General features: G+C 42.1%; 1 protein-coding gene across 2 annotated transcripts; it reads left to right on the top strand.

Annotated features, from left to right (window-relative positions):
* The first annotated feature begins 655 nt into the window (after window positions 1–655).
* pfkfb4b (6-phosphofructo-2-kinase/fructose-2,6-biphosphatase 4b) lies at window positions 656–17,378 on the top strand. 2 transcript variants are annotated; one of them, XM_084542789.1, is made up of 14 exons: window positions 656–747; window positions 10,248–10,364; window positions 10,455–10,551; window positions 10,734–10,800; window positions 10,913–10,987; window positions 11,068–11,124; window positions 11,217–11,338; window positions 11,420–11,627; window positions 11,731–11,877; window positions 11,977–12,081; window positions 12,169–12,298; window positions 12,393–12,455; window positions 14,905–14,969; window positions 16,394–17,378. In XM_084542789.1, exons 1-14 carry the CDS (start codon window positions 705–707, stop codon window positions 16,451–16,453), a joined length of 1,356 nt encoding a protein of 451 aa, XP_084398915.1. In that variant the 5' UTR covers window positions 656–704; the 3' UTR covers window positions 16,454–17,378. The 2 variants fall into 2 exon arrangements, with proteins under 2 accessions (XP_084398915.1, XP_084398914.1); XM_084542788.1 differs by lacking the exon at window positions 656–747 and adding an exon at window positions 8,426–8,821 and having other exon boundaries at window positions 16,394–17,377.
* Window positions 17,379–17,385: the final 7 nt, after the last annotated feature.

Here is a 17,385-nt window from a genome sequence, read left to right as displayed (position 1 = left end):
ATACCTTCACTGCTCAGGGACCTTTGAATAAAATAAATGTTTGAGATACGCTTCGGTCATTTAGTGCTAGGGGAAAAGCACCGTGTATTAAAGCAAATCAGACTGTCAGAAGTAAACAGTCAGGATGACAGTGTTATTTAGTGTTGGATTAGCATTCTGCTGATGTGGGGCAGCCCCGCACATATTTGCATAGTGAAGCATAAAGAAATGTTAAAAGAAAGGTCAGATATAAATGAAACAGGAGGAGAAACACAAAGGGGAAATAATACGGAAATAAACACATAAAAAATAAGCAATTAATAAATAACATAGACCATTAAATGCGGAAGTAATTAAACAGGGGTCTCTACATAACAAATACAGGAAAAAAAAGGATAAATAATCAATTAAAAATAGGGTCTTCATTTATTTTTATTTAAATACTGGCTATTGAACAGCCAGGGGGCATGTTGTTCTACCTGGGGCTTGTTGATGACAGTCCACTATCTTTACAGCACCTTTACGAGCATCTCCAAGGTGGAGGTGGGGGTGGAGGCGGGGGTGGAGGTAAAGGGACACAATAACAAACTGATGTGCGTGTGCGCGCACCCACGTGGACGCGGCAGGGAGCGCGCCTCCCCCTCGGAGCTGACTTTCATTCATTGCTGCCTCCGCTCGTCCTCTCCTCGCTGCACGCTGGGAAAGAAGCGCTTCAACCCGGGACCATGAGGGGCTCCTGCCGCCCGAGGAACACGCGGGACAGGCCAGGTAGGCTGCGAACTCCGGCTCAGTCCCCACTTTTGTCTTCCACTTTTGTTCTATTTCCTGACGCCTCTAGCTGCTGGCATCGTGTGCAGCGAGCGCAGCTGGGTTAGCAGCAGCAGCAGCAGGCGGATGAAGTAAACAAGTCTGTGTCACGTAGGCTCGCCTCAGAGCTGTCGAGGACAGGCGGAACAGACTGCGACACACGGCTCGAAGACATGCGAAAGACGTGCACACTTGAAAGGTTATGTTGAGAAGAAACAGTTTGTTTGGCGGCTAGCATCCTCCTTATCAGCTGCTTTAGCCTGGCTGCAGCTGCTGGTTAGTTAGCCTGTAAGCAGCTGACAGTTATGAGGGAGACTCTAAACATCTGTGTGTGTTAAAAGGTTCCCACACATCATGTCGCTTCTCGTCTGCACTGTAATATAGATCGAGCTGATCAGTTTCGCTCAACAATGTTTGAGAAGTATCTGGAGTTTGTTGTTGATCTGCTCAAACTTTTGCAAAAGATGATGGACAGGAAGTGTTACTGTAGAAGGAGAGAGAGAGAGAGAAACCTAAAATCAGAATAATAATCAATTTGCATAAACGTATTTGTGCAAATAAACTCCAACTTGTGCAAAAGTTGCAACAACGCAGTGAATGTCTGGGTTTTTAATGTAGCTGCTGCAGAGTAAGTAACACGATTACCGTAAGCACCTACTGCTTCATTTGACCCCCCAACATGTGTGGCAGCGGACGGGACAGATGGAGAACAGATTTCAGAGTTAATTTGGGTCCAAAATCCTGATCAGGCAGGTGCTGCGCTCTGTCAGAGCCACGTGTGACCAGAAACGTTTAAGTCTAACTTCCCTGTTTACTTCTGCAGGCCCCACAGCTTGTTTCTTGTTCAAGGTCCTTCGTCGAACCAGTCTGCATACCGCAAGTTCAGATGAGTGGCACCTGAAGCAGTGTTAATACTATGGCCTACATAATCCAGTGACTGAGTTATTATAAGAATAGTCTGTTATGTAATTCTGTTAGTCACATCCTGCACGGCCTGTTTATGGTTTTGTTGCTGTGCTGTCATGTTGAGGAACACCGCGCTGTGCTTTGTGAAAGTGTGGTAACGCTGGGGTAGGCGTGCACGGCCCGGGTCGTTGTGGCAGATGTACGAGGGATGAACAGAGCACAGGCCGTGCTGGTGGGCAGGAGAAGTGCTTTGCTGGCCTGTCTGCCTGCATGCCTGAACGCAGGGAGGTGGGGCCGAGCAGAAAAACAGGAAAAACACACTGACGTGATCGTGGAGGCTCGTCTGTTTATTTTAGCCTGCTTTGTGTTTCGGCCTGATGATGGCGGCTGGCGTGCATATCGAGCTCCCCTTGGAGTGAAAATGTGATGCCACAAAAAGAGTGGTTGAGAGGCTTTGTCATGTGCGTCTGCACTGTTTACGCCGCAGAGGGAATATGCTTCAGTGGGTGCTGCAGCACAGATTATATCATTACGTGTACTCCACAGTGGCCATATATCCTGCAGGATGTTCCTCTTCAAGCCTGAGGCTGCCTCACATGCTAGAAGCTGAAATAACACTTCCCTATGTCTTCCGTTTGTCTAAAACACCACAAAAATCAGTCCTTATTAGCTTTCATTTTTTTGCATTTTTATCTCAGTCTGATTTGTATTTGAAATCTCCACAATAGTCCACGCTCACAGACTTGCTTTCACATCCCTCATTGCGCCGCCCCCCCCCCCCCCCCCCCCCCCCTCCCCTCCCTCCCTCCCCGTGTCTGCTCTCTATCTGGGGGAAAGTTCACCCGCTCACACAGAATCACATTAAAGGCTCCAGGCGAGGCTGTGTGAAGCCTGTGCAGTGACTGTGCTGCCTGCTCGGTGCACCGACGTGGCTGACGTTTTGCATGGGAAGGCGTTTAAGCAAATGCTCGTTAGGGTTATTTTTTTGAAACGCTTGCAAATAAATACAGTTACATTCCTGTGCTGTAGGGCCGATCATCTTCATCTTCACACTCAGATGAAACAACCTTTTTCTGTCATCATCTATTAAACAGTTTGAATTAGGTACAATGGTGTAAACTAATGCATAATAATTTAACCGTCCCGCACTAAATCTTATCTTAATGAAGGTTATAGTATTCAGCATTAGTTTAAGATAACTGAGAAAGCTGTTGATTCAGCTCATTTTGTAGTACTATTGAATGGTAATGTGTTGTACCGACGCATGTTTCTGTTATTTTGACATTTTAGTCAGTGGGCTAAATAACAGAAACACTTTAGTGTTTAAATCAATGCAGAAAATTACATCTGTGAAGGTTGTCAGTCATCCAGGTCATGGTATATCCAAAAAGGCAACTGGATTTGTGGATGTTTTGACACTCGTCCGGGTAGCTTCTTCACTTCTGATGGGCTACACCCACATATGTTCCTATTTAAACCTCAACTTCCCACCAGTCCCTTAGAACTGAAGAAGCTACTCGGATGTGTGGCGAAACATCTTCTCAAAAAAAAAAAAAAACCTCTACAAGTCCAGTTGTCTTTCTTAAACGCTCTTTGGATGAACATTACAGTAGTCATGAAGGGGGATTTGGTGCAGGACTGTTATGTTAGAATGAAAGTGTCGAGCACAAACGGTGAACCTGCTCTGTTTGTTGTAAATTTAATGTTGTCACAGTTTGGTTTATCACTTGGATAAAGCCAGACATTTTAAGCTGTTACCTTGGCTTTCTGGAAAATGTTTGGTCTTTGTTACCAGTTCGGCGCAAAAGTGTTTTTCCAGTGTTGCATGGATGCTTTGTAATCTAATAAACAGGACTCTCTTGCCAAAAAAGGAAGCTTCATATGCTTTGTTTGGAGGACCTTACTCGTCTGCACTGAGCCCTAATCTCAACCTCAGCCGGTTCTTTTAGGACAGGCCTGAATCCTGACTATAAGCCAGGCCTCATTGTTCAACAGCCGTGTAGGAAAATCCCCTCAGCCAGGTTCCAAAATCAAAACAAATGATTATGTTTTTGGCAGAAAGTAAAGGGACATCTTCACCTCTGACCAAGAACCGAATCATATACGTTGTGGATATGTCTTGTGCATCTCAACCGTCGGGCCACTGGACGCCTTACCCAGTGGCTCCATCAAATATTAATTACATCTGAATGTCTGCTGCTTGCTCAGTATTACACGTGTATTTTAAAGATAGAATACCTGGATGTGCTTTGGCCTATATTTACATTAGAGCATGAAGTTGTTGGTTTTTTTTTTTTGGTTGGTTGGTTTGTTTCTGTGTTACGTGCACAACACAAGATAACCCAGTGGAAACAGCGATCTTTTGGTAAGTTGATACTGTAAACTCAGGCAATAGAGGATCCAGACGAGATAGTGTTTCATGCACTGAAGTTACCTTGTTGGTTTAAAGCAATGCACTTTTTGATATACTCTAAATACTGTAACTGTTCTATTGACACTTCTCCAAACTGTTCATGTTTATATTTTTTAGGTGGACTTGAGCCTACGTTAGATTAACTACATGCTGGTCAAAGCTGAGAATAAATAAAGCTGAGACCATAGTGGATCAGAAACAGGACTACCTCCTAGATGTACACGATCAGGCATAACATTATGACCACCTTCCTAATATTGCGTGCCTCCAAAAAAGTTGTGACTCATCAGAGAATGGACATGGGCCTTCTGAGGGTGTCCTGTGGTAACTGACAACAGGATGTTGTTAGTGGGGGGCGTTTGGGTCCTATGGGTTGAGGTGATGATCCACAGATACTTGATCAGTTTGGGATCTGGTGAATTTGGAGGCCAGATCAACACCTTGTGCTGTTCTTCATGTTTTTTTGAGTTGTTCCTAAACTGTTTTTGTGTCAGGCTGCATCCTGCTGGGGATGGCTGCTGCCATCAAGGAGTGTCATTGCTATGGGGTGGGGGTGCCTGGTCTGGTCTAGGTGGGTGCTACGTGTCTAAGTAACATCTACATGAATGAATGCCAGTTCCCAGTAGAGCACTGAATTGTCACTTCTCCTGACAGTGGTCATAATGTTATGCCTGATCGGTGTGTGACAAAATGTTCTAATCTAAAAAGTTGCTTTTATCCCATTTATTCTAATACTGAACACAAATGTTGCACACAGCTGCCACTCAGATCAGAGTAATGTTGCATTGCATTCTTTACTTCACTGGAATCTGAACTCGTGGCTTTTTAAAGTGAGTCCCCAGCGCCGCCTGGTGTCTCAGCTGTGGTATTATATGTTTCTCATCAAGGCTGCGATCAAAACAGCTCAGGTTTATTAGGAGTCAGGATGTTAAATTGACACGAGGCAGTCATTACTTGAAAGTGACTGGACTCGTGCATTCATCCATAGTTGCTGATGAGTGTAGAGTAGGGCGGCGGGACTTCTCTTTTTTTTTTTTTTTTGTCTCGTGCCAGGGTTATGCTGCAGTCTGCAGTTTCTAACATGTTGTATTTGGTCACACAGCAGTGAATCATGCTGTAAGACTTAATAGTAGACTTGACCGTAATTTAGAGGAAATAAGTGATTCACTGCTGAAATGATTCATTGATCAAAACCAACATTTAATCTGCGGTTGTTGTGCTTTTTTTAATTTTTAATGTGAGAATAATCAGGTGTAATGGACCTTTTTTTTTTTTACACTATTTTTCAGGCAAATTTATGGCTTCAACAATGTTGACCACCAAAGTGTCAGTTTAAATAAATGCTTTGATCTTAAATGTCAGAAAAATAGTAGTTTAATAATATCTTACACTGTAAAACGTTTCAAGTTTGTAAAACTTCACCTGCTGCCTTAAAAATTGTGAGTAAACTCAACTTGAAGAAAATCTGTTTCAATTTCTTGTTTCAACGTAATACTATGAGCTAAAGCAACTTATTAGGTTAATTAACAAATGTTATCTCATCAAATGAACTCACAGCTCCAAGTTAAGATCAGTTTAACTAAGTAAGGCTTAAGTTTTCAAGTTGAGAGCACTAAGGTTGTTGTTCCTACTTTGATTTCTCGTCTCAACGTCTCATGGCAAGTTTCAAAGTGTACCTGAAGTTCATTCAACTAACATTTCGTTTGTTCAGAAACAACATTACACATTTGTTTTATTTAGGTCGTTTAGAGAGGATCCACTAAAAACAGGACACTTTTATTTCTAATGGGCAAACAAACGGCTTCTAAAATCCACCCGTCCATTACGCTGATGGTGCCAGTATTTTTGCTGATGCTGTAATACTGTGGTTTGGTAGAGCCTTGTTTCAAAGCAGGCTTGTGCACAATTCAGAATTTCATAATTGGCCGCCATTCAATTCATGAGTTGGAATTTGAATTGAATTGACTCCGCCCCACAGGAAGTTGAATTTGAATTGGAGTTGGAATGACAGGAAGTGGAATTAAATTCATGGCAATTCAAAGAAATTTCACACAGTCATACAACAGAAAGAATGTGTTGAATCTCACATACAATTACATTAATTTTGTAATTTAATAGCATAATGTCATTGCACATAACTAGTCACTCCTCAACCCTGCATACATTTTGTTCCAACATATAGATAATGATCAAATTCTTGAAATAAATTACTCCCTCAATGTTTGATTAGTTTTGTTCAAAATCTTATTTTCATTTCAAAGTAATCAAATAACACAAAGTCGTTGTAAATGCAGTTGTCATTTATTCCAATGCAAAACTCATTGAGCAACACTGTTGTATCTAATTCTCAATAGCTCCTCAAATGTTTTATCATTGAGTCTGCACCGTTCTGGTCTGAATATCTTTCCTGCAACACTAAAGATTCTCTCAACAGGTGCAGAGGAAGCTGGTATGGCAAGATATTTACAAATGACCTTTTAGGCCTGGTATTATTTTCCATGTTGCTGTTATTACAGGTGTTAAATCTATAAACGTTTGTAATCTGAAGTTGTAAGGGACTTCTGAAACTTAAAAAGTCCGGTGTTGACCATCAAATTGTGTAGAAAAGAAGCTTTCAAACAAATGTCCACCTCAAATTGTTTGGCAACCATTTTAAATACTTGGTTAAAGCAAAGCATTCTGGGATATGGAGTCACGTTCCATTGTGTTCCACAAAATTACAATTCCAATAAATCAAACTTAATTATGTGTTCTGTGACTAGAGCTTTTAACATTCATTGCTGGGGGGAAACATTTCCTGTTAATGTAATATGTACAAGTAGTTCAAACTAATATCATTTATAGAATATGTAATGAAATCATATCTGACATATATTGTAAAGCTTCATTGTTAAACACTTCACTTATGTATATGAATTTCTTTGAATTTGTATTGAATTGCAATTCTGCTTCCTTTAATTCAAATTCGAATTGTAATTCTAGATCCTGTTTTTGACATCAATTCAAATTCAATTCAAATTCAAGAATTGAATTGGAATTTAGGAGTCATTCTCAATTCAATTCTGAATTGTGCACAAGCCTGTTTCAAAGGTATCTCCATTTTATGGTAACAGTTCTGTCTGATTAAAAAATGACCAGGATTCATATCATATCACCCCTTCCTCCACCCCATCATCACTTTTTTGAGCATTAAATGAGTTAAATGAGCATTGACCGCACAGACAAAACTCACACGAACCCAAGACAATGGACAAGTTTTAAGTTTTGAGAATTTATTAAATTGAATTCAGTATCAAAAACTTGACTATTGGAGTTAAAGAGAAGAAAAACAATCACGTAACTTAATGGGGCTGTAATGTTTTACAGTGTACAATCCAACATCTTCAGATATCTTTATTTCTCCAACAAACGGTCAGAAATTTAAAATGTTTAACAGAATAAAAGCAGTAAATCCTCTCTCAGTTACTATTAAATGACTGTACTTTCAGCCCTGAGTTGCCTACTATTATCATCATTTAGTATATCCTGTATGTGCCTGTTTTTGTTTTTCAGAGGCACACTCAACAAAATATTGACTCAGTGTCAGACACTATGTTCTGCTGTGTATCTCAAATTGCTGAACTTTCGCCACAAGAACGATGTGTGATCTTAACTCGGTGCCCCGTGGCCGAGTCGTGGTGTAAAACCTGGGGCTCCTTCAGTTTTCATGCTCGTGTGTTTATCTGAGCTCCCACGAAAGTCAGCACGCCCTCGCTTCCTCCGCTCCGGCTCTCCTATTGGCCGCCGTGCCTGCCGTCTGCCCTCTGATTGGCTCAGTCCTCCGCTGCATTCACTGGCCATGTGTGCCGCATGTGGACAGCTGGGCGCCTGTTTTTCGCTCGTTCCCGCTTTTGCCTGCGCACTACACGCGACATTACGGTAGCGTCTTTTTAAAATGGTGTTTTCCTAGAAATGAGTTCTTGGATGTCTGCCTAGACTCTGGGAATGTTTGGGAAAACATTTCTTGAGGGGATTCAAGGGAAACAAACCCATAGAAAAAAATAATATGCGCAGGAAAGCAGTAAACTATGAGTTATTTACAGAATGAATGTATAATCCAGGCTTTGTTTAAATTCCACCCAATTCAGCCTGAATTACTACATCCATAGAGTTGGTAGACAGTTCTTTCCTTGAGTTGGTACTATTTGGTGAAACTGTATTTTGCATGGAAGTAGTTTTCCTTATGGGATGTGTGAGTATTTTGTCATCCTTGATTTTGGAGGTTTGTAATTCCATTTTTGTAATATTTAGTTTTGCATTGTCTGGAAGATTTTACTGTTGAAATGCCTATCTCATCACAGATTGTGTCTATAAGACTAAAAACCTGGGATAACACTGTAAATACGCGATAACACTAATGATGCACCCTGCACCCGGCGTCTTGTTTTGCTCCCTCGCTTTCCGTTGCGCTCAGTGGCCGGTCATTACGGTAAAGAGAAACTGCTGTTTCTCAGCTGATATGTGACATCCACCCCCCCTGCAGCCTGCAGAATCAGACCGCCAGGGCTGCAGCCCACCACCTCAGTTTGTTGTTAGGAGGACAAGGGTTGATCCGCCGTCCGGGGATGTTGGACAACGAAGAGATCATGCTGGAGAGTTACCCGCGGGAGCTCAGGCAGAACCCGCTCAGGAAGATCTGGATGCCGTGCAGGAACGGCCACATAGCTCAGAGACGGGGTAAGAAGATGCAGCGGGTCGGCAAGTGCGCAAAAGGATGTCATCTGGGAGGAGATGTCGGGTGTCTGCTGGTGTTATTTCGCTCATTTGTGTGTTTCATTACAGCCTATACTGTATGGCACACATTAAAATGTTAAATGTTTTGTCTTTAAATTCAACAGATGTTCCTTTATATTGCATTGTGCGCCGTTTTTTTTTTTTTTTTTGAGATTTTAGTGCTTGGTAATGTTGCATCAGCTCGTCTGGTTTATTTTTTTTATTTTTTTAACATCAGCTGCATTTAATTGCACAGGCATGACCCGTGGATCATAACAACCGACATGTCCGATGTTAGTCTGTTACTGAGCAGCTCCTCTTCAATTTCACTCAGTCTCTTTTTCTCTCTGGGCAGGTTTTGCTGAGTCAAGCTCTCCTTTTCTTCAACTCACTGGTGTTTTTCTTTGAAACAAGCTGCAGCTAGTCCAGTCCTGTATCTACCGCAAAGAATTTTTACCTTCACCCACTTTATTTCTAATCACTTTATGTCTGACTCTGCTGCATAATAAATATTGCGGGACCCCCCCCCCCTCCCCTTCTTTGGGACATCAATACAAAACCCCCCTGTGTCGCAAATCCTCTTTGACGTGAGGGAGTGTCTCAGAGACCAGAGGAGCATCTGAGGCTGAAAATGTTTTTCTTTATGTGTTTACAGCAGCTTGGACTACTTTAAGGAAAAAAAAAAAAGACAAGATAAAGGAAATTAGATGAAATCACACGTTTTAACTTTTTTATTTCCAGAGTGGGTTTTCTTATTTTAGTCTTAAGTTTTATTTTTTTATTATAATAATACCAGGAGAGTGTGTTAAGGGCAAGACTGAAGAAGTTTAGCATATGTATCACAATACAAACAAGACTTTGTGACTACGTTGGTTACCAATATCCTTGCTCCTTCAAGCCGCTTTGTTTTAGATGTGACCTGGATGCCTGAGGATCCTCACAGACACCTACTAGTGTTAGTGGTTGTTGTTTTTGCGTCGCTCAAACTTGACCTTCGCTCCACAACATGCTAGTTGGCCTCAATTAGTCAGCTCGTGCCTCTGGTTTGCAGTTTAAGGAGTAGGTCACAGTGGATGACACGCGGACCACACCTTCTCTTGTCTCCTTATTTTCCAGTGTGGTTTTAAATTTTCGTCATATTTTCTCAAGGTGGCGTCAAGTTCTTGTAAAACATGAAAGGCAGACAAAATATTTTTGTGAGGCACTTGGTTTTTGTCAGTTCTATACCTCCGCCTTCTTGCAGTTGATGTGTGTCACTGTCCCACTGACGGGGTTTTCGAGTGTAATTACGGGAAGCTTTTAAGATTAATTAATTTCTAGCCAAACGGAACAATAGCAAAGTGACTTAAATCCGTTTAAATTGGTGTTTCTGCGTCTCCCTTTCTTTCAGTGTGCATGACAAACTGCCCGACCCTCATTGTGACTGTTGGACTTCCAGCCAGGGGGAAGACGTACATTTCAAAGAAGCTCACCCGCTACCTAAACTGGATAGGCGTGCCAACCAAAGGTACCAGCTTCATCCCCAACAACACGTACTCCCAGCTGTGTTTAATCACGTATTTAATCTTTAAATTAAATAAAAATGTCTGTCTTCTAGAGTTCAACGTTGGCCAGTACCGGAGGGAGTGTCTGAAGATCTACAAATCCTTTGAGTTTTTCCGTCCAGATAATGAAGAAGGCTTAAAAATCAGGCGGTGAGTCGACTTCTGTGGATGTCTTGTCTGTCTGACTCACGCAGGGCTGGCCGACTGCAAACAAGTCTGCAGGGTTTTCATTCCAACCAGAGACTCCACAGGTTTCCTCATCTGTGTGAAATCCTTTTTACAAATTCCGACACAAAGTTAAAGTGCCAAATTGTCTTCTTCTTCCTCTGTAGTCAGTGTGCCACGTCGGCCCTCAATGACGTCCGGCAGTACCTGAGCGTCGAAGGAGGACAGGTCGCGGTGAGTCCTTGATGCTCTAGAGTAGATCTGCAGGAAGTAAATCACACACTAAATAAATGAATAAATAAATATGTGTCCGTGTTTGAAGACTGTTTGCTTCTGTCTATTTCAGGTCTTTGATGCCACAAACACAACAAGAGAAAGAAGAGGAACCATCGTCAAGTTCGCCGAGCAGAACGGCTTCAAGGTGCGTTCAGAGGATTCGATCTGTTTTCTGACCGTCGCTAAACGATTTGTCAAACTAACTGCGTCTTCTCGTCGACTCAGGTGTTTTTTGTGGAGTCCGTGTGCGAGGATCCAGACGTCATAGAACAAAATATAGTGGTGAGATTTGTCTCCTTTTACTCAAACGTTTTGGTTGAATAAGCATCAGACCGCTAACTTCCCCTTCTCCTCTGCTCACATCCTCTTCGTAGCAAGTGAAGCTGGGAAACCCTGACTACATACACTGCGACTCACAGGAGGCCATTGAAGACTTCATGGAGAGGATCAAGTGCTACGAGTCATCCTACCAGCCTCTGGATGAGGTCCTGGACAGGTGAGGACGCACACAAACGTGCCTCGGGGGGGATTAACTCGGCTCAAGACTACAGATGATTGACTGCGTGCCTCGTTGCAGGGAGCTGTCCTACATTAAGATCATGGACGTGGGCCGCCGTTACCTGGTGAACCGCGTCGTGGACCACATCCAGAGCCGAATCGTCTACTACCTGATGAACATCCACATCACGCCGCGCTCCATCTACCTGTGTCGCCACGGTGAGAGCGACCTCAACATCAAGGGGCGCATCGGAGGAGACGCTGGTCTGTCCGCCAGAGGAAAAGATGTATGTTTGTAGTGTTTCTAGTGCTAGCTGTGTGGTTTTATTTTAAACCACTGATCTTATTGGTTAGTTTAAATATATCTCTCATGCTCTCTTTAACGTGTAGTTTGCCAAAAGTCTGAGGAAGTTCATCCAGGACCAGGAAATCAAAGATCTGAAGGTGTGGACGAGCCAGATGAAGAGAACCATCCAGACAGCGGAGTGTCTGGGAGTGCCGTACGAACAGTGGAAATCTCTCAACGAAATAGACGCTGTACGTACTGACGTATCCTGTATTTGTCAGTCGGTGCTAAAACCCTTTTACGAAAGCATTCATGAAACGCTAAACACGTTTCTCTTTCTGCTCATTAAGGGCGTGTGCGAGGAGATGATGTACGAGGAGATCCAAGAGCATTTCCCTCTAGAGTTTGCACTGAGAGACCAAGACAAATACCGCTACCGCTATCCCAAAGGAGAGGTGAGAGCAGGACTCATTGTTTTGGAGGTGAATGATGTGTCCTGTTTGTGTCCTCAAGTGTCTGATGGGTCTGTGGTTCTCCGTTAGTCATATGAAGACCTGGTGCAGCGGCTGGAGCCCGTGATCATGGAGCTGGAGAGACAGGAGAACGTTCTGGTCGTTTGCCACCAGGCCGTCATGCGCTGTCTGCTTGCCTACTTCCTGGACAAGACTGCGGGTAAGAACCACTCGGCGTAAACAGGTACTCTTCATTTATTGGTTGGATTATTTCACTCTGACCCTGAAACTTTTATAATCTTCTCCGTCATCAGATGAGCTGCCTTATCTTAAGTGCCCTTTGCACACCGTGTTGAAGTTGACCCCTGTGGCTTATGGTGAGTTATGTCATTTTTTTTCTTTTTATGTCCCATGTGACTCGAAACCATTTTTCTTTAGTGTCAGTATTTAAAGGAGGGGGGTCATGTGAGGTGCTTATCCATAGTCAGTGTATTACTTTAAGTAGATGGTGGTCTGCATGCCCGCAGTGTGAAGAAGCAAAGTACTGGCACAGAGTACTCCACTGTTGTGGAGCAGGTCAGCAGCAAAATGTGTTATAACCCTGAAGCTATGATATCGCTCCCTTCAAAACCACCAGACTCCATTGACAAAAACTGTAATTTTACATCACAGAACACAGGAGCTGTTGGGTTTAATGCTGTGTAGCTTTCATGTTTTAACATTTGGATTTCCACTATTGCGGTAAACACACCAAAGACACAGCAGCAAACCCCCAAGGAAAATGACTATTTTTGTCAGTGGAGTCTGGTGGTTAGGTTGATTAAACAGCTCCAGTTCTCCATCTGTAAAATCTGTCTGATAATAATTCTATGTGTAGAATAATATCCTTAATGTTGTGTAAACTTCAAGGAGTGATTATTTAATGGACTTGATTTATCTAAGTTGTAGGGGTGTAAATGTACACACAAGTCGCGGTTCGGTTCGTACCTTGGTGTGGGGGTCACGGTTCGGTACAACAGGAAAAAACTCACGCATATATTACACTATTTTTTTTCATCTATTTTGAACAGACACCAATGACCAAAAAAAACTAAAAACCACCTCCTGTTATAAAAGTAAATAATACACATATCGGGGTTGTTAGGGAGGAATTTGTGGTGATGCCGATGAAGAAGAAGAAGCACCAGAGTCCTGTATGTCTTATGCTGATGGAGGAGAACAGAAGCTTCGTCATCACAGCATAAGTGCATGAGTCCACCTCAAATTCTAAGGGACAAACAGTAAAGCTCAGATTCTTATAATAGCAAGGAAGGCCGAGGCAGGGGGGAGATGTGTTAACATCCAATTGGCTACAGTACATAAACATGAAGATAAGGATTCGCACCAGTTAGGAAATACAAAGTGTCTTCCAGTAACAGAGGGCGTTATCATCTAACTCTACAGCTATGTCTGCAATGCAAAGTATCCTCCAGAGAGTAAGATTGAAGACGCCAAAGAGGGACCATGGCCTTGGCATGTTCCTCAGAGAGAATATAGGGCAGATAACTGACCCCAGCAGTAATCTAACATTAACTACACAAACTATCTATAGGGAAGAGAAATTATTCTTTAACAGGGGTGATGCCGTCTTATGTGCGTTAGGATGTTTGATGTGTTTCCAGCGTCATACCAGACCTCTGCGAAACATCGTCGGCACACAGTCTTTGTCGGCCGCGTGCCATCGCCGTTATGTTGCACCGGGAAGTGTTCCCACACTGGTGACTCAAATGAAGCCGGCGGCTCTTCCAACTCTACACTTCTCTTAGTACATCCATACTCCACACACTGTGTTACTTTTCTTTTTCGTCTGTTTTTCTTCTTCTGCAGGCTAATGATGTTAGCTGGAAGCTTTTAGCTCATTACGTCACCTGGATTGAAGTGAGGACTCGACTTTTCCTCTTATTTAATAGGCTACTCACTCAGGCCCTGTCCACACGTAAACGCAAATACGCCAAAACGGAGGTTTTTTTAATCGTTTTGGCCGAGCGTCCAGACGTATCCTGTAAACGCATAGCCCTAAAACGCACTTTTCTGAAAACGGGTCCCAGGGTGGAGAAATTCGAAAACGCAGCTCCTGCGTTTTCTTGTGGACGGGGAAAACGGGAAAACGATGACGTCATCGCCACACTCCCGAGCAGCCTTCCACCTCCCGCGAGACGTCTCGTAACAACATCAACAACAATGGCGGACTACATGCTAGTTTTCATGCTATCAATACGATATTGAGCCTATTAGGGTTACTAGGGCAAAATATCATGCTCCTGTGCCACCACGCTGAGCAAAAAAGGCGATTTGTAAACAGCGCTCAAGCTTTGTGCGCATGCTCCGCATCTTCCTCTCCATTTTTGGTGAATTTCTGAAACCGAAACAGCGCCACCTATAGGCCTGGAATATGAAGTAGCGTTTTCGGTCGTGCTGAAACGGATCTGTGTGGACGCGGATATTTCTTGAAACGATGACGTCGAAAACGGAGAGAAAAAAGATCGTTTTCGTACGTGTGGACAGGGCCTCAGACGTATTCGCCGTATGACTGCGTGCACTGAACCGTGACGCTCGTACCGTGACACCGCGGCACGAATACAAATACCGTTACACCCCTACTAGGTTGTCTTAAATACATTTCGCTGCTGACTGTGGATCTCATCCAACTCCTCACTTTAAAAAACTATCTGTGTGAAATTATGTAGACATATTTCCATATATTTTTTTCAGTCTTAAATGGGACTAACTTGCTTTGTCATCTGTTTCCGTACTAATGCTCCTTGTTTTTCGTTTGCTCCTGCTCAGGATGTAAAGTGGAGTCTGTGTATTTAGGCGTGGACGCTGTGAACACACACAGAGACAGACCAGTGGTAGGTATCTCTGGCAGCTCACAGAAATGTCTCACAGCAAACGCCTGACTTCACTCCGTATTCAAGCTAACCCTCGTCCGTGACCTACAACTCAATCAGGAGGATCCCACGCAGATAACACACACACACACACACAAACCGTCTGTGTGTTTTGTTTTGTTTTTCTTGAGAGGCGCATTACGTCTTCCTCCATCATATTCAGCTCCCCTTTCTTTCCTACCACACAATATCATGTTTAGTCTCCCATCGGCCTGTGAACCAGAACAACTGTGACATCTCTTACCACTGATACTCTACCTCCATCTTGACTCTTGTTTATGGGAAGCATCGTGCTGTTTTATTTCCACGGTTAATCATGTTAGCTGGAGCTGCATGAATCACATCTCATCGTCTCAGCAGTGCCTGTGTACTGGACAAAAATCTGTGACCTTATTGAGACTTATTAGGGGACAAACAGCTGGTTCACATACAATAAACCCCTAATTTAAATTAAATCAATGCTAACATCAAAAGTCAAAGCAGTGTGCTCTTAAATGACTGAAGTGAATGAATGAAGAAACATAGCTAGCTCATTATATCTATATTATATCTCAGAACATTTTAGATTTCATTACTGATTGTGAATGTTTTTTGTATTGACTTGAAACTATTTACATGTATTATGTATAATATAGCTGTTATTTCATTTTTTACATTTACATACTTTTTTTTTTGCACAATTTGATTGTCATTTCACTAATGTGTTTGTCCTAAGCTACGACTGTGCCAAGGCTTGTTTACTTTCTAAATGTGAAGGGTTATAACGTGCACCAACATTTTTAAAAAGCTCCATAAGAATAAAGATGTGTTTTTACTACCAAATCAGTAAATGATTTCATCAAGATGTAACTTGTTTCATGTTTTGTTTCATTGTGAATATAAAAAAAAATAATAATAATAGTAATAATCCAGATGGAAATAAATATATTTTATCCTCAAAACATGTTTATTTTGTCAAAGCTCAAAGCAGCACTCACTGGCTGTAATAACGTCCACATAAACAGTTTTATGAACTGCATTCATGTCAGTGGGAGTCGTTTATCTCAGTAAATCTAAGCAGAGAATGAACTGCTATCTACAGTCAAATTATTACTTCTAAAGTGCTTCTTTAATAGTCGCCGTTAAAGAAGTCAAATTAATCATTTCACTGGGAAAACGTCCTCTGAACTGAGACAATACGTTTGAACCACGGCAAAAGACTAAAAACCGTTATAGCTGCATCCAAAACATACAAACTCTGCTTCTTTAGACTAAATGCATTATTATTTCCAATTAATTTTAAGGGAATATTTAATATAAAGTCAGTTTGTAAGTGTCACATAAGCAGCAGTGACGACTAAATCTTTTTTTTTTCCCCCCTCCCTCCCCTCTCACCACCGTTTTAGAATGTGAACGTGCAGCGCAGCACCGAGGATGCTCTGCTGACGGTCCCGGACCACTTCTAATCTCCCGCACTTTCACGTTCCTGCCCGAGACCTCGTCCTCTGAACAGGGAGCGCCGCCGTTCAACTGCCTACTCCAAACGGACACAGAGACATCTCCCCAGACTCATACTGAAACGCACTTTCTTTAAATGTAATCCATTTTGATACCTGTTTGTTTGTTTGTTTGAACTGTAGCTTCACTCTCAGTAGGTGGGGGAAATAAAAAAAAAAAAAAATCAAGGGCAAATGCCAATATTTTTGATAAGTGGTTCTACTGTTACTGGTGCAAAGACGATATGCTCAAATTTCAGCATGTTCTTCCATGTCTATACTGAATATCTACTGTATGTTGTGCTCTATGTATACTGCCATATGCTCCCATTGTTTCTGATGTTTTTACTGTATGGAAAAACAAAAGAGTCTGAATGACTGAGTCAATATAACTATTCTTTTTTTCTTTTTTCCTGGTTGATCTATTTCTATTTCAGTATTTCTTTAAAAAAAAAAAGGCAGCAGGTGTGTGTAAAGACTAAACATTCCAGACGTGGAGATAAAACACTTACACTAAACCACACACTGCACTGCAGAGGGCTGAAATCATACATGCATCTCTCAAAAATGTAGCTGTAATCGATAAACGAGTCTCTTTCCTTCCTCTGGGATTACTGTGGTGAAACCAAAAAGAAAAAAAAAAGGATTTTTGGGGATGCAGTGTCTGTTTTTAAGAGATCTGCCAATAAATAATAGATAGCCGTTTTATTCAGGAGCTTAAAGGGTACTGTGCAAACTGTACGTGCCTCTTTGTTTCATTGTTCTGTGTGTAAAATTTCCTGTATCATACTTTTTTTTTAATGAGAACTATTATTGTACTTAAAGTATAATCCCACATGCCTTGTCTGTCTTCTACTGTCCATATCGCAATAAACGTTAATTTTGTTTGTGTGTGAAAGCTG

This window comes from Chelon labrosus, assembly GCF_963514085.1.
Source record: "Chelon labrosus genome assembly, chromosome: 4".
Classification (NCBI taxonomy): domain Eukaryota; kingdom Metazoa; phylum Chordata; class Actinopteri; order Mugiliformes; family Mugilidae; genus Chelon; species Chelon labrosus.
The sequence above is the reverse complement of the archived record's forward strand: the minus strand, read 5'-3'. Positions and strand labels throughout refer to the sequence as shown.